Raw genomic sequence first — 24,000 nt, 5'->3', positions numbered from 1 at the left:
AAGTCAGCATCTAAAGCAGGAGTGTAAAGTCAGAGTCTGAGGCAGGGGTGTAAAGTCAGCATCTGAAGCAGGAGAGTAAAGTCAGCGTCAAAAGCAGGAGTGTAAAGTCAGCATTTGAAGCAGGAGTGTAAAATCAACGTCTAAAGCAGGGGTGTAAAGTCAGCATCTGAGGCAGGGCTGTAAAGTCAGCATCTAAAGCAGGAGTGTAAAGTCAGCGTCAAAAGCAGGAGTGTAAAGTCAGCATTTGAAGCAGGAGTGTAAAATCAATGTCTAAAGCAGGGGTGTAAAGTCAGCATCTGAGGCAGGGCTGTAAAGTCAGCATCTAAAGCAGGAGTGTAAAGTCAGCATCTAAAGCAGGAGTGTAAAGTCAGCATCTAAAGCAGGAGAGTAAAGTCAGCATCTAAACAGGAGTGTAAAGTCAGCATCTAAAGCAGGAGTGTAAAGTCAGGGTCTGAGGCAGGGGTGTAAAGTCAGCATCTGAAGCAGGAGAGTAAAGTCAGCGTCAAAAGCAGGAGAGTAAAGTCAGCATTTGAAGCAGGAGTGTAAAGTCAGCGTCTAAAGCAGGAGTGTAAAGTCAGCATCTAAAGCAGGGGTGTAAAGTCAGCGTCTGAGGCAGGGGTGTAAAGTCAGCATCTAAAGCAGGAGTGTAAAGTCAGCATCTAAAGCAGGAGTGTAAAGTCAGCATTTGAAGCAGTAGTGTAAACTCAGCGTCTAAAGCAGGCGTGTAAAGTCAGTGTCTGAGGCAGGGGTGTAAAGTCAGCATCTAAAGCAGGGGTGTAAAGTCAGCGTCTAAAGCAGGAGAGTAAAGTCAGCATTTGAAGCAGGAGTGTAAAGTCAGAGTCTGAGGCAGGAGTGTAAAATCAGCGTCTAAAGCAGGAGTGTAAAGTCAGCATCTAAAGCAGGAGTGTAAAGTCAGCGTCTAAAGCAAGAGTGTAAAGTCAGCGTCTGAGGCAGGAGTGTAAAATCAGCGTCTAAAGCAGGAGTGTAAAGTCAGCGTCTAAAGCAGGAGTGTAAAGTCAGAGTCTGAGGCAGGAGTGTAAAATCAGCGTCTAAAGCAGGAGTGTAAAGTCAGCGTCTAAAGCAGGAGTGTAAAGTCAGCGTCTAAAGCAAGAGTGTAAAGTCAGCGTCTAAAGCAAGAGTGTAAAGTCAGCGTCTAAAGCAAGAGTGTAAAGTCAGCGTCTAAAGCAGGAGTGTAAAGTCAGCGTCTAAAGCAGGAGAGTAAAATCAGCGTTTGAAGCAGAGGAGTAATAAACGAATTTTTAGAAATGAATGAATAAAATTAGTATGTAGAGAAGAAGTGCATATTCAGTGTCTCAGTGGAGAGAGTAGAGGCAGTGTCTGTCGAGGCAAACTGTGATCTATCAGTTAGCATGCTACAATAACAAACGGTGAATGTGACCCGCATGATTCGCTGCATTACCCGGGCTGCATGACTCAGTGAACAGGTGTGAGGAATAACGCATCACGACCCCCATCTCACGTCTAATTAGGGACACGAGCTCGGCAGCCATCTTGCACGGCCCCTTTTTAATTGCTGCTCGCAGCTATATTTAATAACTTAATGAATCATTCATTCGCTCTGAGTGTTTGGATAGAATCAGCCCTATTAATCACATTAGCGGACCAATTTTGAACATGCACGCCGATTCGACGTGACACTATTGACCCGCAGGAAAGCTAAAGCAGCTTGTTGTGGGTTTCGAACAAATGAACCGAGCAGCAACTTTTGTTCCACTTTACAGAAGCGTGATGAAAACACGACGATCTATGAAACCGAAGAACACGAGTGTTACCTAAAGAGCCACATACACATGACTGAACAAACAGAAAAAAAACAAAAAACACTTCTAACCAGAAACCAAGAAACCTTGAATGGTTCCCTTTGTCGTCTTTTTCCATGCGCTTAATGAGAAGCCTCAAGGTTCATGAATGTAAACGAGCATAAAAGGTTAATAGTAATTAAGGAATTATTTAGTAATTAGCATCAAACGGCTAATCCGGTCTTTCTGTCAAGCAACAAAGGCAAGGTCACACGCGACGAGCTCGCGGCTCACAGAAACACAGCTGGTGTGTGTTGTGTGTTGGCCCGTGGATTCGGGAAGCACCGGAGAAGCGAAGCGTGCACACACATGGAACGTCAAAGGTCACAAAGTTCAGTGGGCTAACGCAAGCATGCAGGCTGGACTAGAGGGCATTGTGAGGTGAATAAACGGCTACACACTGTCCCGACCCATCTGGCCTTGACCTAGAGCTCTCCAGATGGCACCATCAGAAATTCAGATCCTGTCCACCTGTTTTACACAAACAATGAATTTACATGAGAGATATTTTGGTATAAAGCGCACTTTACTACACGTGGCTCTGAACGACGGCTTTAACACCGGTTATAACACGCCGTATACCAGACAGGCGGTCGCTCTGGATCCATGACAAATATTCCAACATTTTTATACTTGGTGCACTTAGTAAAGTGAGGCTGAAGACTTTATTTAAATATTTTTGCTCATGCTAATCATTAATTCTGGGGAATTTGTACATATTTATATGTGTGAGAGAATTATATTAGTGATCACAAAGCCAGGTCTTGTTTAGCGTAATTATCTAGCGTAAAGTCTATTAGAATAAAATAATCTTTAGCGACGTCAGCGCTGCTCTCGCTGTTCTCCTCCTCCTCACTTGTTCGTTAATGGAGTTATTTGTAGATGACTTTCAGGACTCTGGTGAATGTGATCTTTCAGAACAGAGTGAGAAGTTGCCAGTGACTGACATGCTAAGACTTGGCAGAGATTAAAACCTTATTTTCTTAATATCTAATTATGCTTGATTAGTAGGCAATTTCACATCTGGTTTTGCTGTGAACGGCTCTCTGTGTTCCCCGGCGGAACGTGAATAATTAATTCCAGGCAATTTCAGCGCCCAGTAATTTGTTTTTATTATTCAGTATCATTTAAAAAATTCTGACCTTGCAAGAAAACAATCCATTACAGTGTTGTTTACAAAAAAGCCACGTTTGGATTTGCCTCGGTTTCTTAAAAGTTCGCTGCTTGGTGATCTTGTGGCGAGTTTCATTTATGAGAAAAAAAACTATTCTTATTCACCGCCACGGGCAAACCGCACAACTCGGGGATTGCGACGGAGAGACAGACGATTTGCATAATAGACGTGACGAGTCGGGTTTCGGTCGAGACAGATCACAAAAATCTGATTGTTATATAAACTAACATCTACTCCATCACAATAAACAGACGAAACTCTTTCCTCAATATTGTACACCACAATCTGGTGTAGATAATTTTTCTACAATTCCGGCTGTAGAACAAATTCCAGGTTTGTTACTATAATTATTGCGTTGGCTTGGATTATCGTTGACTTTTAACAAAGGAAATATAATCTTTAACATTTCTGGAGGAAGGAGTCTACAGTGTCAGGGTCCTGATCACTGATCACCATGGGGCTGGAAATTGTAATGGTAACGGATCATACCATTTAGAGGAGGAACGGGGGTGTGGGTGGGTGGGATTAAGTGAGCACGGTGATGCTGTAAACATTATTATTTTTTTTATTGTTGCCTTGATATCTGGTTGTTCCAGGCAGGACATATTGTTATTATTACATGAAAAAAGAATAATACATTAAGCCTAGAAGCATCTCTATTCCTTTACCCCCAAATCCCCCAGCCACCCCCTGAAAAAAAAAAAAATACATTGTCTATGAATATGTAGATATATGCAAACTGGAATATTTGCATATTTATCCTGGCCATCGCAAATATCTAGGAGCTACTTAACGCCTAAATGGAAACAAAACAAAATATTGTCCAGAACTAGCATTAGCACAATGCTAACTAGCTAGCCGATTCGTTTATCAGATATCTAATCGTTTCATTAATCAACTTCTGTTTTTTTTTTTTTTAAAGTAAAGTGTGGAAAAATTCCTCCAAAATGAGTTCACCACTCAGGAGAAGATTTCATCAGGAAGTCAGGTTGGTTTCACACGTCCGCTACGCTTCGGGGAGATATTTAAATTCGCCGTTATCGTAAAAAGAACAGTGTTTGCATGCGAATGCTGGAAAGGTTTTAAAGAAACAATAACGTGGGATCTCTTTTCTTCCTTTGCGTATTTTATTATTATTAATTTAACTTACATTCAATTAGCGGTAATATTCTTTTCCAAAAAAGAAAAAAAAAATGTTGATTTCTAAACTGTTCCGATCTTTAGAGACTACAGAGTGTCTTTATGCTCCAGCACGTTCGTCCACAAAAGAGCTAAAGGCACGATTAAGGACTTAATTATCTCGCCACTCGAATCTCACACCTGACAAGATTCACACCGCCGCCGCCTCTGGAGAGGTTCTGTTAGAGGTGCTACTCACTGTGTGAACGCACCGGGCGCTGTGTGTGTGTGTGTGTGTGTGTGTGTGTGTGTGTGTGTGTGTGTGTGTGTGTGTGTTAGAGAGAGAAGACAAGCCGAGAGCAAAAGGAGGACACCACACAACGCCACACACACACACACACACACACACACACACAAACGCGTACACAAAATAAAGGTGACGTAATGATGGCATGACACCGTTCACAATTAATTAGTTGACACATTTCACAGCACAAACACTTAAGTCATGCAGGGAAAAAAAATAAAATAAAAAATACCACTAAACGCTGACAGATTATGACACCGCTGTTCGAACAGGAACACGATAACAACGAGTCACTACGGTTTTTTTTGTGGTCTCAGGTTACGGTTCTGACATGAAATTGTGACGTCAAATAAAATCGATTTCTGGGTTTCGTTCAGGTGAAAAAAACAAACAAACGAACAAACAAAAAAAAAAACAGGAGTTTTTCCCCAAGTTTGGATCTTCTATAGAGAAGCAGGATACAGTCAGGATACTTCAGAAGTATTGGCACCCTTCAGGAGGATGGGTAATAATTAGCAATAATAAAAATTCAACAGCAGCAGTGTTTTTATTATTCTGAAAATATTCACAGCAAAATGTTCGGATGTTAACGTTCGGAGTGACGATGAATTACAATTAACTGCACTTGTTCATTTTTACTTACTTATATATAAATATTTTTTTTTACAATTTCATTTCTGAAGTTGACTGCCTACAAACGTTGAACTTTAATATCACATGTTTCTTTTTCTTTAAGATAAAATAAACAGTATAAACACACAGCTAAGGAAAATATAAACCAGCGATTTCCTAAACGTCATAAACACACGAGATGTAAGTGAGTTCTTGTTTTTGCCGTCTACTTATTTGGTCCATCTCTCCGTCGTGCAGCTCGTTAGATAAATCGCTGTAGGATGTAAACAAGGACTTCAGTAGACTGTGTTACCTCTTTGACAAACAAACTAAAGATCATGGTTCAACATGCGCTGCTGTAAAGTGGGAGGGATTTTATTTTTTAAATATTTTTTTAAACAAATTGTTGCTAAATTACAATAAATAAGAATTCTAAAAAAGAAGAAAAACACACCCATTTTAACATTAGAGCAAAAGTGAAAAAGCAAACAATCAAAAAGCAAAAAAAAAAAGGTTTTCAGGGTAAAAGACTAAAGATTACATTTATTTTACTTTAACTCTATTTATTTAATACTAACTCTGAGAACTTTGACGTTGCACTCGCTTTCATTTCATTTCATTCCTCTCATTCTGATTCTGCAGATACGACTTTAAATAATGAGACTAAATGAAGGTGAAGGAAACGTCTATGTATCATATAACACACGTATCATAGGAGCGGCTTCGGGGACACATTTCTACACTGTTTACATTCTGAATCTGTAAACCGGATGAGAGACGGCACGGGTCGGTCAGACTCGGGATTGTGGGTTCGTTTCACAGTCGCAGTCCACCATGGATGCCTCCTGCCATTACATTTACCGTGACATCTCATTTGATTTAATTTGCCAATTAACGTGATGCGAGATGGGAATTAGTCTAATAAATCTGCGTGGCCTTTTTCCCTCGCAGAGGATCGTGAGGAAGGAGGTGGGCCGAGTGTGACCTCGGGGAAAAAAAAAACTGATCCATGCTGGAGTGCAAGGCTCTGCTGGAGATCTGGTGTGTGTGTGTGTGTGTGTGTGTGTGTAAGTAGTAGAGTGTGTCTTACCTGTCACTGTAGGCGGCAGCTGCAGCTGTGGCAGGCTGGGCGTATCGGTAGGCAGCGTAACCGCCCTGTAGCACACAAACACACACACACACACACACACACACACACAACAAAACCATACAAAGCAACACTTATTAAAGGACACTCGTTGCTTTACGTCACCATCAGAAGTTATTAACCCCGTCATCGATTTCTTCACATTTTAACTTCAGGATCTGTATTTAAGGCAATCAAAACATGTTGCTATGGAAACCACAACTATCGTCTTCGTACAAGTTCTGTTTGCTATCTCGCCTCAGTAAAGCAGCGTTCTCATTTTCGACGTACGGAGCTTCAATTCCAACGACGGTTTAATTTCGATTCCTTCGCTTCGACCCAAATTAGTTGGCAGCGATTGGCTTGAATGGTTCCTCTGACCAGTCCTCAGACGCTCGTGCTCCCTCTTTCATTTCTTCACTTCACTGCTCACAACTTTGGTTCTTATTTGCAATTTGTTCCCATTTTTTTTTTCTCTCAACATGGCGGAAGGTGTGGAGCTTCAGATAGCGGTCAGTGTCTTAGTGTAACGTCAATCATTTCTTTGTAATTTAGCAAAAATCTGAGGAACGGTTTGGTACAGGAACAGAGTCGCAGTCGCTAGTGTCTGTCTTCCTAGCAGCATGTTTCCTAGCAGCTCCGCTTCAGAGCTTAGCTAGCGGTTGACGTTAGCTATGTTCACAGAGTCGCTCTAGTGAAACGGAGTCTATTATTAATAATTTTTTATAACAAAGTTGATATTCTGAACACACACTTATAACTGAGACACGCTAGTTATGAGTTATGAGCCGAGTAGAGTTTGTCTCAATTCCACTCTGATTCTGTCTTGTGTAGACTAGCACACGTTAGCCTCGGGTGTAAGCGAGACATGTCCAGCGCCGCTCTGCCTTTACATCGTATAAAAGGTTTAGAGCTGAATACTGGTTAGCTTTTAGCATTAGCTTTCTTCCTGGCTAGATGTTTACATTCTCTTCTTTTTACTCCTCATTGTTTTCCTTTAATCGTTGTTATGAAATATAACTAATATAATTAAATGGACGTGAAAGTGTGACGTCAGAGGATCGATAAAAAAACAAAAAAACAACTAAATCTCAAAGCATGAGGACAGTCGATTTCCGTGTGCACCGAACTTCCTCAGTTTCTCCTTAAAAAAAAAAGCCCACACAGAAAGAAGCGAGGGCACAAACGCAAAGCCATCTCTGTTCTGTTCTCTCTGTGGTCCTGCTCTTCTCCCCTCATCCAGGATGGTACACTCGTCCTCCACGCTGTCACACTTCAGTGCTCCTCTCTCCCTCTTTCTCTCTCTTCTTCCTGTCGCTTTTATGATCCTCTTTTCGTTTCCACTGTCTCTCCATCACTGCCCTCTCACTTTTTCTCTTCTTTTCCTTGTGGTTGCCTTTATTTATTTATTTATTCGTTCGTTTGTTTGTTTGTTTAACAATTCCTTTTTTTCAAGTCTTATTGTTCGAAAGCTTTCCACGTTTTTAGTTTTAAGATATTTTATGTGTGATGTTTCTAAAAGGTCGAGATAAAAAGATATTAATATGAAAGGTTGACGTAGGAGAGAATAAAAGAATTATTATTATTATTATTATTATTATTATTATTATTATTATTACAGAGTATGATGATTACATCACACTGAATAATGCAGACATTTCATGATTCTTATCTCAAAAATCCTTCATCCTTCTCTCTGCATCTTCATTTTCACTCTCCTCTACTCTAAAATATTACACTGCAGCATTCTCTCTCTCTCTCTCTCTCTCTCTCTCTCTCTCTCTCTCTCGCTCTCTCTCTCTCGCGCTCTCTCTCTCTCTCTCTCTCTCTCTCTCGCGCTTTCGCTCTCGGCCATTAAACTGCATCACTCCTTCCTGGCTCTCTTTCTGCTCCAAAAATGGGGTTTCCCTGATCGACTAGGGTTGCCAGGTCTGCGTAACATCGAATCATCCCAGGACGTCCCAGTCGCTGAAATATTTTTTAACGTAGCCGTTGTTCTGTCTATTTATTTATTTATTTATTTATTTATTTACTGAAGGCGTCTCCAGTCTCGGGACGAGGTAATGCTGTAACGTTACCAGCTGCATATTTTCTCTGTATTAACTATAAGAAGGAAAAAAGAGACCGATGAGGTGTTGCTTGTTTATAGCTGCTTTAAATGTTATTACAAATGGATGTTTTTGTGCCATTTATCCAGGCAGATTAAGAGGTATGAACCACTCCAGCATGTTCTGTTACTGTTGAATAATCAACTTCACGGTGCCACGAGTAACTCTGCTTCTTCTCCAGCTAATAAAAAAACAGCTAAAATGCTGAATGAAAGACCTGGCAACCCTGTGCCTGATGACTCACTGCTTAATGAAGTCATCATCCCTCTCAAGCCAGGCCTCTTGACAAATCGTTTCCTCCAACAGTGTCAGAGATGGACCAGGCTTTATTGGGGGAACGTGGAACATCTAGAACCCGTATTTAAAGCTCCCTTTAGTCCCGAGGCCACCGTGAGCACTTGGACAGAGCCGCTGGCTCAGGAGGAGTGACGGTGCGGTCAGGAGTTTAATACCAATCCTGAGCCAAGCCGTCATTTATCTTTATGACTCGCAGCAGGAAAAGAGAGAGAAAGTGTGACGGAAAGTGTGTGTGTGTGTGTGTGTGTGTGTGTGGACACAGGAGGTATATCTGCACAGCTAAACCCTGCTGCTGGGGATCGAGTGCTCCGGCGTGGGCGTGTGTTTGTCTGGCCAAGCGCTGTTGTGTAAAAGAGACGATAATTGTCACACCTGCTACTGCGCTTGTTTCTAATATCTCTGTAATTCTCACTCTGACATTTATAGACATGAGATACGAGAGAAGGACACGGAAGTCCATCAGAGTAAGTAAGCAGCGAAGCAAAGAGGGTTGATTGTTTTCCTATCACGGCGCGGCACAGAGATCTATTTCTCTTTCGCAGGAAACAGAAAAGTGTGTAACTGTCAATGTTGTGAAAAGAACAAACGTGTTTTCTGCCGGGGGGCACGGTGGCTTAGTAGTTAGCATGTTCGCCTCACACCTCCAGGGTTGGGGGTTCGATTCCCACCTCCGCCTTGTGTGTGTGGAGTTTGCATGTTCTCCCCTTGCCTCGGGGGTTTCCTCCGGGTACTCCGGTTTCCTCCCCGGTCCAAAGACATGCATGGTAGGTTGATTGGCATCTCTGGAAAACTGTCCGTAGTGTGTGATTGTGTGAGTGAATGAGAGTGTGTGTGTGTGTGTGTGTGCCCTGTGATGGGTTGGCACTCCGTCCAGGGTGTATCCTGCCTTGATGCCCGATGACGCCTGAGATAGGCACAGGCTCCCCGTGACCCGAGGTAGTTCGGATAAGCGGTAGAAAATGAGTGAATGAGTGAAAGTGTTTTCTGCCATCTTCAGGACAGAAAAGTTCACGACAAGCTGAGGGAGTTTTTTTTTGTTTTGTAAAGAAATACGGTCTGCCGAAGAGAAACGACTATAAAAACCAACACTTTATGATCTGACGGATTTTCCAGGATGTTTTTTTTTTTTTTTTCCAAGTATTTTCCATGACTGAGAAGAAGTTTGCAGGACGTGTAGAGTTACAGAGACTCGGTCGGTCGGTTTGCACAGTGTCAGTGAGGACGAGGATGAGGATGAGGAGTCGAATGTAGAGACAAAGCTGAGACTCCATGAGACCTTAGAGACACAGCAGTGTGTAAAAACTATACGCTCTCCACAGACCAGACGAAATATCTGAGCTGAACCCGAGCTGAACGTTACGGGGAAAAATGCCTTTTACGTTAAAAACGTTTTGTGTATTTTCCATAATTAATGTAATAAAAATCTATTTTTATTTAATTTCACACTAAGAGCACAAAGCCACCTGAAAATAATCACTTTGATTAATATGAAATATGAGTCTTTAAAAAAAAAAAAAGTCATTTTAATTGTTAATCAGCATGATGACTTAAAAAAAAATAAAAATTAACCGTAACAAAAAAAAAAATTCATTTCAATTTTTATACTTAGAAAGAGCTTCGACTTTCACTGTAATAGAAATCTAATTAAAATAATAATAATTTTTTTTGTTATTTAATAAATGTGATATTTGGTGTGTTTTTGCTAATGAACGCAAAACGATGTTCCGTATTTAAAAAAAGTGTTTTTTTGTGACTAAACGTATTTGTGTGATATTTATTTATCAGAAGCTCGATTTGACTGAATGATTTATTTATTTTTGTTAATTAGCACAAATTTGCGGGTTAAAGCGGAACAGACTGAGGTGAAATCCGGAGGAGCGAGAAAGGACGGAGAAGATATGGGTTCATACTTACATAAATATCTGCACCATAAAATCCATCCTGGTACACGACACTACACACATACACACACACACACACGCACACACACGGAGAGAGAGAGAGAAAGAGAGAGAGAAATTCCATGTAAGTGAATGTTCCTATTCAAGTGCAAACGCTGTTCAATTTAATAATCCGGATTTAACCAACACGAGCACGTTCCTAACTGCACACACACGCACACACACACGCACACACACCCCAAAACAATTTCTATTCTAGACTGATCCGTTTACACGATGTCACTTGCTCTGTTTTTTTTTTTTTTTTTAATGAAGCAGCTCAGAAAGAATGAAAAACAGGTAGAAAAACCATCATGCTGCAATATTCAATCCGACTGAACGGAAGCCTTTATTTAATGTCCTCAATCGAATGAAGGGTTTCTTTTTCCTCCATCCTATGTTTATGTTTAGATTCGTTTATTGAGTGTGTTATTGATTTAGAGACTGCGGTGTGATTTTTTTTTCCTTCTGTAGAACCCTGGAGGATGGCGACGGCGCTGAGAAGAAAAAAACAAATAAATAAATAAAATAAAAGCCTCTCTGGAAATCAGCAGCCTGCGAGAGTGCGAGCGTCTCTCATAAAGCGCAATAAGTCTAAATGAGTCGCTGAAAATACGGCCCAGGTTCGAACTAACCATGTTACGGGAACGATGTTAGAGGAAACAATTTCGCAGAGGTTCTGCAATCGCTTCTGTCAGGTAGAATATGGAGGTGAAGATCAGAGACCAGTCTAAGATCTCCTGAGATTTCATGCACGTTTAAAATAAGCTTCGGCTTCAGAAACAGGGACACCTTCAGGCGTATTCTCTCACAGGAAGTGAAAGTGGAACAGGAAGTCCGTCCCTTTACGCTTAGAAAAAAAAAAAACTGCTTGGTTTTCGGGTAAACTCTAACATCACAGAACGTATTATAAAAATTTTTATACGTTCACTGAGTCTTAGCGTGATTTACATTTGTTCAAACAGAACCCTAAACTCTAACGCACCGGGAAAGTGAACCGAATCTGAATCAACTCCGCATCAGGAAGTGAATCAAACATGTCTCTATCAGCCCTCTTCCTCATACAGGAGCTCGTAGGCACACATGATTGGCTAGGGTGGGTCTGATTGACAGGCAGGGGATGGAGAAGATGCCCCTCCCACTCCAGGTCCGTTACCCGACTTTGACAAACCAAAGCAATTAACAAAAGTTATTTTGAAAAAAATAGGACGTGTTGAGGCAACATGACAGAAGGGACTTATTTAGGGAAAATTTATATTCTACGTCTAGACGCAAATTCTTTATCTTTCATCTGAGATCCATCATGTAGTGAAGATTTAAAGGTGTGTGTGTGTGTGTGTGTGTGTGTGTGGTCTCTTACCCTCCGTACGCTGGGATGTGTGGTGGAGGAGCTGCTGCTCTAAACGTGTTGTACACGGTGCGTCCTCTCCCTCTTAAGTGTGCCCCTCTGTAGGCTGCAGCCGCCGTGGCAGCTGGGTACGGGAAGCCTGGCACTGTACCCACACACACACACACACACACACACACACACGCACACACACAGGGAATTAGCTGCTTAAATTGCAACCAAATATGGTTTCGTTTTCATTTGATCTGGTTTACAGAGGTTGTTTTTATGAAATTGTTCATACGTCATAAAAATAAACGAATAACAAAAGCGATGTCTGTGTAAATACATTAACATTAAACACTTTGTGGAATTTGTTGCTATGTTTAGCAAAAGTGTCTGTTATACACACAGAGGACGTGTCAGTGTCAGCGTTAGCCTGGAAGCTAATTACTAACTATCACTTTCCACACAGCGGAATCACTGCAGGAACACGTGATGCTATAAAGTCGGTCAATAAGACGCTGGACTTTCTTTTCTCTTTCACAGAGTTCGTGGACACGAGAGTTCAGATCAGGAAGTGAAGCAGATTTTTAATGACGGTGTGATATGAAGAGGCTAACTCATGGGTGTTCTATGCTAGCTACACTATCTAGCTAGTTCTGATCATGAGCAGCTTTAAGAAAAGATTAAATCAAGTTCAACAAAACTTCAGAACTTCACAGAACTTCAGTTGATGCTAAAAAATGTTTACAGTTTCACTTTAGCTTTAGCATGTAGCTAACTACTCTGTCGAGATTCCGGACACATTCGCACGCATGCGGAATCACAGACGTCGTGTTTTATTCGTTCTTTAACAAGAAGTAAAAAAAAAAACAAAAACAACGGGATGTAAAATGGGCAGGAAACAAAACAGGAAGTGAAAATACAATGAAGGAAAACAGGGTTTTTTTTTAGCACGATGCAATAAATCCGACTCGTAGACTGCACGACTGCAAAATAATGCACGGCATTCGTTTAAAACCAAATTAGACTGAAAACGCAATAAAAAAAAGCAAAGAAATGAAAAAAAAAGTGGATTTATGGCTATGGAGAGAGAGAGAGAGAGAGAGAGAGAGAGAGAGAGAGAGAGAGAGATTTTTTTTAATGGATGATGATGATGATAGGCAAAAGAGGTCATGTAAATGGAGGAAGAGGAGGAGGAGGAGGAGACAGAAGAGGATGGGGTGAGGAGGAAGAAGTGGAGGAGGAGGAAGGGGATAAGAAGAGGAAGGGGGAAACGGATGAGTGGGTGGAAGAGGAGGATGAAGGGGAGGAGAAGGGGGTGGGGAAGAGAAGGAAGAGGATAAAGAAGAGGAGGACAAAGGGGATGTGAAGGAGGAAGAGGTGGAAGAAGGAGAGGATGGGGAGAAGAGGAAGGAGAGGAGGAGGAGGAAGAAGGGAAGTAGAAAGGGGATGGGATGAGAGGGAGGAGGAGGAAGGTGATAGGAAGAGGATAAGAGAAGCGGATGAGAGGGAGGAAGAGAATGAGGAGGGGGTGGGGAAGAGAAGGAAGAAGAGGAAGAGGAAAGAGAGGGGGAAGAGGAGGCAGTCTTTCATGCTTTAATGATAGAGTTTTAAAAAGATGTGATTTAATAAAAATCAAACAGAAAAACTGAATCATTCATAAAGCAGATAAAAAATTTAGTGCTGGTAGAAAAGGAGAGTAAAGATGAAGACGATAATCATGTGTTTGACCCTCAGAGCCTCAGAGCCTCGAGTCAGAGGTGTGGTGTTGAGTTTAAGTGTTTAGTAAGTGTTGGACAGGGAAAGTGTTTCATCTGTAATCATGTGTTTGATGTGAGGTGAGATGAAGAGAGAGAGAGAGAGAGAGAGAGAGAGAGAGAGAGAGAGAGAGAGAGAGAGAGAGAGAGAGAGAGAGAGAGAGAGAGAGAGAGAAAAGGAAAGAAAGAACAAGAAAGAGAGAGAGAGAGAGAGAGAGAGAGAGAGAGAGAGAGAGAGAGAGAGAGAGAAAGAGAGAGAGAGAGACAGACAGACAGAGAAAAGGAAAGAAAGAACAAGAAAGAGAGAGAGAGAGAGAGAGAGAGAGAGAGAGAGAGAGAGAGAGAGAGAGAGAGAAAAGGAAAGAAAGAACAAGAAAGAGAGAGAGAGAGAGAGAGAGAGAGAGAGAGAGAGAGAGAGAGAGAGAGAGAGAGAAAAGGAAAGAAAGAACAAGAAAGAGAGAGAGAAAGAGAGAGAGAGAGAGAGAGAGAGAGAGAGAGAGAGAGAGAGAGAGAGAGAGAGAGAAGGAAAGAAAGAACAAGAAAGAGAGAGAGGAGAAGAGAAGAAAGGAAAGTGTGTATAAGAAAGATTAAAGGAAAGAGAGAAACAGAGCAAGAGAGAAAGAGGATGGAAATAAAACAAATCAGAAAAGAGAATAAAAGAGTGAGAGAACGAAAGACAAAGAAAAGAGAGATTAATAGATTAATGTTAGGGATGAATAATGACTGTGTTGAGTCAGTGGAGAGCGCACACACACACACACATGCACACACACACGCACACACACACTCCTATGAAGTCGTAAGAAGACTTTAGCATCGCTGTTGTCTCCGACACAAAAATAAGTCAGGAACCAGCGAGTGAAAGGTGACGACAGAGAAGCGAGAGACAAATGAATGTGAACAGCTTTTATTATTTTGTGCTTTGTATATTGTGTCTGACGCCGGGGCTCTGAGCCGGACGTCTCCTCTCGTCTCGTCTCGTCTGTCTTTATTGGCTTTGTAATCTGAATGGTGTTTTATCTGGACGCGCACGCTGTTTAAATGTGTTCAGAAAAAGAGGACTTAATTAATGAACACGTTTAATCGTCTCCTTACACGTGTCGGGGGTCGGGCCGCATTGTTCCTCGCCTCTGAGCGCTTTACATCCAAACTGTTAGTGTTGGTGTTCTCGTGTTCCTGCACTTTCAGCTCTGGAGTATTGACTCCGATCGCCGATTTGTGATCCGTGTCGAATCAAACGCTTCAAACATCAGATCTCATGAATGAATGAATTGGTTTGCTTTTTATCCATTTGTAGTTACGTTTAACGTTGTGGGACGTTGTTCTATCACCAGCCTCGTTTTCTCTCTCTCTCTCTCTCTCTCTCTCTCTCTCTCTCTTTCTTGACATTATCATCGTGACAAAATAATTGCTGAATCAGAATCAGCGAGTCAGAATCGTTTGCGGCTTTACGATAATTCATTTTCAACGTGAAAGTGAACGCGACGTTCTGATTGGTTAAGAACAAAGTCACACCCCATATTATAAGGACGTACTTATACAACTCGGTTATTGTGACCTTTAATATGTTTCCTCTTTCTTTTTACTTCACGTTGAGGCCGGACAAAGTTCCGACGTGATTTAATCTTTTTTCGTCACAAAAAGCGTCGAGACACGACGGGCGTTTTATATCCGTCCTGTGTTAGCGTCAGAGCTGTAAGGTGTTAATGAAATTGAGCCTCCTGAGTCGCTGAGCGGTCCGTCTCGTAAATCAGACGCTTACACTCAGAATAAGAGCTCTCTGAAAACGTGGCGGCTCCAGAAAGGGCCACTCACGCTGATTTATTTTGGCGGTGATTAAAGATGCACCGCGATGCCGACACCCATTTTTTTAGCCCTCAATCAAGCGAAGCGGTTCAAAGTGCTTTCCAGAGTCAGGCCAATCATGCCATATTAATGACCCGCTAATTATAATTAGGACAAAATGGTGAAGCATCTGATGGGTTCCTTCGCTCTAATGCGTCGTTCTGAGAGGACGGAAAAAAGCGAGACAAAAGCCGATCGATTTCGGGATCGTGCAACGAATTAAGTAAACGACTGGAGAAATTGAAAATATTGATTTTAACCCCCCCCACCCCCCACCCCACCCCACCACCCCCCAAAAAAAATATCCAAGCGCTTCTATTTCATCCTGAAATGAGTGTTTTTTTTAAAGTTTCCACCTTCTGTTTACCTAAAACCGGCCCTTCTTATATTCTGAAAGACAATCACAATTATCGTGCCATCACGTTATTTTTAGCAGAAGAGGAGGTAAAAAATCTCCTCCTGCGTCTGCTTCCTTCCTCTTGGAGATGGAAATGAAAACAGACCCCAGAAGCATGCATCCTTTCTCAATCCCGCTGTTTTCACAGATGCATGCTGGGTTTGCAACAGAGTCCACAAGCCCCCTGCTGGTGGGGTGACACACACACACACACACACACACACACACACACACACGCACACACACACGCCAAAATGGAGTCTGCGCCAAACCCCGTGCCAGAGACGCCTGTGGTTTTCACACTTGGCTGAAATGGAAACACTGACTTATCAATACAGATTCCATCAAGGATGTAAGATACCCAGTAATAAACTGGTGTCCCATTCTGAGCACATCCTCGCCCCACACCTAGCGTTCCTGGGATAGACTCTGCTTCTTCTGCCGCCCAGGATGAAGCCTGTTCTGATGTTCTGCCTCAGTTCAGCTTTAATAAAGTGCTTGGGTATAAAAATGGGTGGAGTTTGTTTTTGACCAATCAGAAATGCTCAGTACAACAAGGACGTTCTAGAGAGTTCTTGGTCCACTGGAAAGTCTTCTGCCAGAACTTTGACTGAGTATAAAAGAGGAGTGTATCAAGTTCACGCCCTGGGTATCAGACATTAAAGTGTTTTCTGTTCTGATTTGATGCTCCAGGATATCAGGACTGTTCAGATGTGGCAGTAGAATGAGCTGATCACACACACACACACACACACACACACACTCACACACTCACCTGCATAGAACTCTGGGCTGTAGACTGCACCTACTACAGGATTCAACTTCCAGCCTGAGTAAAAAGACAGACGAGAGATCAGACAAGAGATCAGACGAGAGTTCGGGATCAGACTTCAATCAAATAAAATGGTGTTTAACAAGAACTTTCAGGACCGCTTTGTTTGTCTCAGGATTCATCTTATAAACCTTTTCATTTTGCAACAAACCAAATTAAACAGAGATTGTGTTCTGAAGCTGTCCTGATCTGTTACGGGATTAGTTGTGGCGGTGAAAACGACGTTCTGGAAAGAAAAACGCAAGCTAAACATACATCAGACTTGTGTACGGCACAATATGGTGGGATTTCCGGGTCATAATTAAACGTCTAGACGCTGCTGTAGATGTCGCATTCCTCTGTCTAAGAACACAAGGCTTCAGCTGTATCGTTGAACATCAGCTTTCTCTCACTCACTCACTCACTCATTATCTACCGCTTATCCGAACTACCTCGGGTCACGGGGAGCCTGTGCCTATCTCAGGCGTCATCGGGCATCAAGGCAGGATACACCCTGGACGGAGTGCCAACCCATCGCAGGGCGCACACACACACTCATTCACTCACACAATCACACACTACGGACAATTTTCCAGAGATGCCAATCAACCTACCATGCATGTCTTTGGACCGGGGGAGGAAACCGGAGTACCCGGAGGAAACCCCCGAGGCACGGGGAGAACATGCAAACTCCACACACACAAGGTGGAGGTGGGAATCGAACCCCCAACCCTGGAGGTGTGAGGCGAACGTGCTAACCACTAAGCCACCGTGACCCCGACATCAGCTTTCATGCTGCACAATTTATCTGAGCCTTGATTTACATAAGATATATATCTGATATTTATTGCATTGATTTTTGAGCAGTTTGACACGTTCTTCTTTGTTCACTGGTGTTTAACGTAAAAAAACAGTGACGTCTTAAAGTCTTATTCAGAGTGTGGTGCAATAAATAACAGAGGAATGTGTGCACTTACCATTTGCATAAGGGTTGACTGTCTTTTTGTTTGTCATTACTCGTGCTGTCGCATTGTTCACCTGAGCGCAACGAAAGGAAAAGTCAGCACAGGCGTCACGAAACCGCCGAAAAGTATTGAAACAGCGTTCATGCATTAGGCTAAAAAAATATATAAACATAATCCGAATAATTACACTTGTCATAAGCAAGAGTTGACTTTAAACAGATCTCATTCATCAATACTAAGAAAAGGACATACAAAGCAAATAAATCAACATTTAGAACAGTGTCATCATGAAGAGATTCAGCATGCAGCATCAAAACAGAAGAGCAGTTTGAAAGAAAATGTGGAAATGAAAAAGAAAAAAAAAAAGAAAAAAGAAAAACAAATAAACCCACACACACACACGCGCACACAAAATGCACACAACAAACGAAATGCTTATCGCACATGAAAGAACATGCAGTGGAAAGATGGAGAGGAGGGAAAATAAAAAAAAGAAAAATGTAAGTTTAAAATATAAATAAAAGGAAAAAAAAAAGAAAAACAGGAGGACAAACAAGTGAGGCATTGTGCAACATACACACAAACTTTAGAGTAGGTTGGATTTGTTGGAAAGGAAGCAACATTTAGCATTCAAACACTCGGGCCAAGAGCCTTTTTTTGTCTCATTGCAAGAATATCAAATAAAAAACATAAAAAAAGAAAAAAATATATAAGAAGAAGAAAAGTAAAACAACTCAGGAAAGAAAAGAAACGCATTCCAGATTGAACGACAGCTAAAAAACAGGGTGCACTGGTTAACACAATAAATGGAGTTAACAGTCGGAGGAAGATGTGCAACGAGTCAAGTCCAAGCCAATCAGTGCCTGTCACGCATCTAATAAAGTCCACGTGTACCAAGAGAAAACAGTATCAAGGAGAACGGAATAAAATAAATAAATAAATAAATAAATAAATAAGAAGATCACGTGGATTGCAGCGCGAGATGGCAGATGGATTTCTCCACTTACCATTCGGATTTCAGCGTGTGTGTATTGGCTAGTGAGAGTTTGGTGAGAGCTCTACGGGCTACCGTAGGAGAAGAAAGGGAGGGGAAGGGGATGAAAAGCAAAATATGCATTGTCTTACTAAAATGCGACAACACGTCACATGGGAAAATAAAGAAATAATACAATAAAGAAAGAAAGAAAGAAGTAGAAACAGTGTTGAGTGGGAAACCAGTGGTGGCGAGACTCATTGCTTCCTCGCAGTTGCATAATGCAATTTCTCTCTCAAAATGTGATTGTTACGGTCTATTTTTATTTCGGGTCGAGGAAAGACCAAGAGGCCCAAATTGGAAAAGCCAGCATCGGGCCAATTAAAGGCTCCTTCTGGAGCCGCGGCGTATCCGCTGATCAACCTCGCAATAAAGCCTCATCAGACTGAAGCAGGCCGCTGGCTAACACGCAACGGAACAACACACTGCACCCGTTAGCTTATTAAATAAAATAAAACAAAAACAAAATGTGATAAAATAAAAACCAAGCGGTTGGCAACTTAAAGAAAAAGCGATAAGCGCCGCTAGAGAAGACGGATACTGAAGCGATACAACTGTCAGAGTTCAATGAGTGAGGCGAAACCAAACAGGTAAAAAGGTGAGGGGGAGGGGGGGGGGCATTAGGGGCAGGGAGGGGTGGGTGTAGGTAAGGGGTGGAGTTGGGTGGGGTGTCACACACACATATGTAAAAAGACGAATCGTCGTATTAAATGAGAGTAAAGCAGACACAGAGAAAACACTGATAAAAGCAACACAGAAAAACAAAAAAAACAAAAAAAAAAACAGAAAGATAAATAAGAGTACTGTTTTTCGAGAAGGGAAATATTTGTTACATGCACCTCTATTTTACGGCCTTCTACCACCGTGCCGTGTAATTTCTCCCTCGCCCTGTCCGCATCAGCACTACTTTCGAAAGTTACGAAACCAAAACCCTGCATGCAGGTGGGAGAGGGGGGAGAACAACATGCACATCATTAATTCAGTCAGAAAAAACGATCGCGAGGACCAACCAAACAAACGATAAAGAGTAATTCAAAAAAACCCTTGAGCTCTACCTCGCTGCCATTCTCTTACACATTACTGCTGCTGCTGCTTTTACAGACCTCCCTGCTCCTTTTTATTTGCCCCTGCGCCATGCAAGCATCAAGACGGGCAACCATTAAGCCAAAGGCGTGAACAATAATTTACCAGTTCAGTTAGAACCTCTAAAGAAAACAATAAAAAAAAAGAAAAAAAAAAAAACAACAACAACACGAAGCATTATCTAAAGTCAGTATAGCTACACCTTTAACAGTTAAATATACTAAAAAATGATAAAAGTTATATAAATTATATTCAAATAAATAAATGTTCATTGCAATGGCATAACACGTTAATATAAAAAATATAAATCACAGCTGATTTTATTGAGAGATCCAAATGAACTCGGAACAAATCATTTTAAACGCAATCTCACGACAAATTTCAAGGAATTACAATTAGTGAATGTGACTAAACCCCACCTCTTTTTTTTTTTTTAGAGTGCGTTCGCATCCTGACGGAAACGCATTGATGACGATCTTCTTACAGTTTAAAGCACTTACAAAACTCAATGGAGGAAAAAACCCTGATTTTTCTTTACTTATATCCATCACACTGAATCGTTTGGATGTAATAGAGCAGAACAATAAGGTCTAAACACAAGCCCCGCCCACTACTTAAACTTTGTAAATTTGATTGATTTGCCAACAGAAATTAGGGATTTGTAGATGTGATTATTTGTCACATCTTCTAATAATCTTCATAACTTTCTGTCTAAACCAATCTAGTGAAGGACACTAACATTGTAGTATTTGCTTTAGCTAGTCACTAGCTATCACCATCATTAGTGTGCCCGTTTCGGCGTTAAGTGTTCATTAAAACCGCTTAAAGGTTAAATCCAATCGCACGGCAAGTTAATAAGGAACAGCACCTATGTTAGTGTTCCACGTAACCCTTTTGACTCAGTGTTTATCACCATGGAAACCGCTTCATAGTTCTGAATGTATCTATAGTTGCTGTAGTCTGTAGTTATCTTTAGCTACGACTAGATTATTCCTGTAAAAAATATGAATGATGTGAAACAAACACTAAGTAACTGTTTGACTAATGTGCTACCATAGAAACGTCACCCCGTCTCCATCACGGTTGTGAACGCACCATTTAACCCCGGCCGCTAGCCACGTTTCATGTGTTATTTCTGACTAATCTGCCGTCGTGAGACTGCGTTCACAGTTTTAACGGGGTGTTTAAACGCTCAGCCTCTTTATTTGAACTATTTTGACTTTTATAACTACTAGAACTACTGCAAAGTGAGAGACAAGCGTGACTCGTACAGGGAGTTAACAGCAGATCTACAGCAGCTTGTATGAACTGTTTGCAAAAATATTTATCCAACAATCGCATGTGCGTAAAAATAAAACAGTGAATTCAATTAATTTTCCTTAACAACATTGAATTTTCATAGAGCATTACATTATTATTATTAATTATTATTATTATTATTATTATCATTATTATTATTATACTGTTATTGAAAGCATGCAAAAGAATCAGATTGGAATACGTACCTTAGAGCCCCTCTCATTAAAAATGATCTCAACATCTAAGATTTTACCAAATTGCTGAAAAAAAGAAAAAAAAAAAGAAAAATGATCATTCATTTATTCGTCACTTATTATCACCATTCATTCATATTCATGAACACGCCTGTTCTTCATCATGAATACTAGCCAGCTAGCTAGCAATGAGCTAATCTGACAAAAATTCTGAGAGGATCTTTCACAGATCCTCACAATTTTCACTGCTAATGCTAGCCACCTACCTAGCATGAACTATCAGATTCAGCATTTTTCTTTGTTATGTTATGAACTAACCTGCCATGATGTCTGAGGGAATTTTTTAAGTCAGTTTACAATGCTGGCTACACAGCTAACATGAGATAGCATCAGGATTCTGAGAGATTTTATAATCATATTAATAAACACTCAGAATCTATACCACTAACACTAACCACATAGCAACAACAATGTGCTAATCTGACAGGATTTCTGGAGATTTTAAGTAAAATTCCCAGATTCTGACTATTTTACTGCTAGTGCTGTCTAACTAACTAACATAAACTATCCTGACAAGATTTTTAAGATGATTTTATATAACATTATTTTTTTTTTTTTTTTAACAATATCCTAACTTGTTACCATTATATAACCAGCTAGCAAAGCTTCACTAATCTAGCAGGAATTCAGAGGATCTGAGTCGATTCACATGTTTTCATTTCCTGTGCGAACTAGTTAGCTAACATGAGCTAACCTGACAGGATTTCTGAGAGGACTGTTATGTAAATATACACAGATTTTCACAACCATAGATGCTAATACTGCCAAGCTAGTTAACAAAGGCAAACAGGATTTCTAAGATAACTTATATTAAGTGTTTCCAATGCTAACTTAACAGTTGCGATAACATAAGAAACTGTGACAGGATGTTTGAGATAATGTTACCTATTTAATCTCAAACATGAAACAATGCTTCTTGGTTTACTACTTTAATAATTTTATTGATAATTGCAGCTGCTTTGGTGCATTTCTGCAGAGTTTTTTCATAATGTGACACTTCTCTCACTCACTCATCTTCTACCGCTTATCCGAACTACCTCGGGTCACGGGGAGCCTGTGCCTATCTCAGGCGTCATCGGGCATCAAGGCAGGATACACCCTGGACGGAGTGCCAACCCATCACAGGGCACACACACACTCTCATTCACTCACACACTCACACACTACGGACAATTTTCCAGAGATGCCAATCAACCTACCATGCATGTCTTTGGACCGGTGGAGGAAACCGGAGTACCCGGAGGAAACCCCCGAGGCACGGGGAGAACATGCAAACTCCACACACACAAGGCGGAGGCGGGAATCGAACCCCCAACCCTGGAGGTGTGAGGCGAACGTGCTAACCACTAAGCCACCGTGCCCCCTATAATGTGACACTTGGCTAATATTATTCTGAAAGCATGTGCAGCGTGTCACAGCCAGGAGCTTATCTCAGGCCAAAAGGCTCCAAACACTGAAAATCAGGTACGTTTTCAGCATGACATCATGAATAAGCCTCTGCATCTGCTCCGGTGCTTGATATCATGCTAGCGTGACCCCGAGCGCAGTAAACAGATGTACTTTAACACCCGAGCGAGATGGAAAGAGAGGGGAGAAAAAAGCAGGTACTCACGCCGAACATTTGCCTGAGGTCTGGATCTCTGAACCTGAAGGGAATGTTGGAGACGTGCAGTCGCTTCGGCTGCGTCTTGTTTTCCGTGCTTTCGGAGGTCTGCGTCTGTTGCTGGCTGTCTGTCTGTGCTGCGTCGTCTGTCTGCTGTGAGGTAGAAGGATAGATAAAAAAAAAAGAGAGAGAGAGAGAGAGGGAGGGAGAGAGAGAGAGCAGTTAGCTATGAAATGGAATTTGGTATTTTCTTTATTTTCCCCAATAATAAATCTAATGAAACGCAAACTGATTTACAGCATTGGTACATTAAACAAGAACAAGATGGTTCTTTCTTCCTCTGGATAACCCTTTAAAGCTTCCAAAAAAAGAACAGTGTTAGAAATGCACAAACCTGTGACTCTAGATGAAGAAGAAGAGTGAAGCGTATATAAAAGGGTTCTATGTGGAATATTATCTGAAAGCCAAAGAGATTACCGAGAGAAACTCTGAGGAGTCTACTAAATTATTTAAGACCTCTAGAGAACCTGTGAAGACTGCACGGGTTCTTTACTGGTTATTGAACCTTTTCTAAAAAAACCTTCCCTTTGAGACCCTTCAGGTTTTTTAGAAGATGGTTTAATGGTTCTAGATTTCTAAGCAGGTTTCTTTAGGGAAGCCTTTGCTTGTTAGCTTCAAGAACCATTCTGGTTGTTGAGTGGAACCTGTGTTTGTTCCCCGTCCATTAACCATGCAGTGGACACTTGCAGAACCTGTGAAGAGCTCATGGATTCCCTAAAAGAGTTCTATCAGGAACCTTTTCTGCATGGGAATCTCTGGGTTCTAACGTTCTTCATGAAACATTCTAAGGCTTTATGAGACATTGTGAAATTATCTGAAATAAAATCTTGCTTTATGGTACCAGGTGGAAACTTGTTGTGCACTAATGAACTTTCGCAAAGTACTAAATGAAGTCCTTGCGAAAGTAACGGCACCCATCGCCGATAGCACTTCCCAATATCGGTGACACTCGGTCAATCTGTGCATATGGGTAATTCATTTAGATCTGAAATGTGTAAAATGTTATCTCAGACAAACGGAGACCCCACGGAGTCACCCTGCGTCATATGCACAGAAT

At 41.3% G+C, this 24,000-nt stretch overlaps 1 protein-coding gene across 1 annotated transcript in view; it reads right to left on the bottom strand.

Moving 5' to 3' along the window:
* The window catches only part of rbfox1 (RNA binding fox-1 homolog 1), a 39,980-nt gene that overhangs the window by 7,153 nt on the left and 8,827 nt on the right, over nucleotides 1–24,000 (bottom strand). The window contains exons 3-10 of the mRNA XM_060892918.1: nucleotides 22,893–23,036; nucleotides 21,233–21,286; nucleotides 19,484–19,576; nucleotides 17,624–17,684; nucleotides 16,611–16,664; nucleotides 11,864–11,996; nucleotides 10,478–10,517; nucleotides 6,123–6,187 (exon numbers count right to left, since the gene is read on the bottom strand). Of these exons, the coding sequence (XP_060748901.1) occupies nucleotides 6,123–6,187; nucleotides 10,478–10,517; nucleotides 11,864–11,996; nucleotides 16,611–16,664; nucleotides 17,624–17,684; nucleotides 19,484–19,576; nucleotides 21,233–21,286; nucleotides 22,893–23,036 (644 nt within the window). The remainder of the gene's footprint in view (nucleotides 1–6,122; nucleotides 6,188–10,477; nucleotides 10,518–11,863; nucleotides 11,997–16,610; nucleotides 16,665–17,623; nucleotides 17,685–19,483; nucleotides 19,577–21,232; nucleotides 21,287–22,892; nucleotides 23,037–24,000) is intronic.

This window comes from Tachysurus vachellii, chromosome 18 (genome assembly GCF_030014155.1).
Source record: "Tachysurus vachellii isolate PV-2020 chromosome 18, HZAU_Pvac_v1, whole genome shotgun sequence".
In the NCBI taxonomy this organism is placed as follows: Eukaryota; Metazoa; Chordata; class Actinopteri; order Siluriformes; family Bagridae; genus Tachysurus; species Tachysurus vachellii.
Note: the sequence above shows the minus strand (reverse complement) of the source record. Positions and strands in the feature narration are given on the sequence as shown.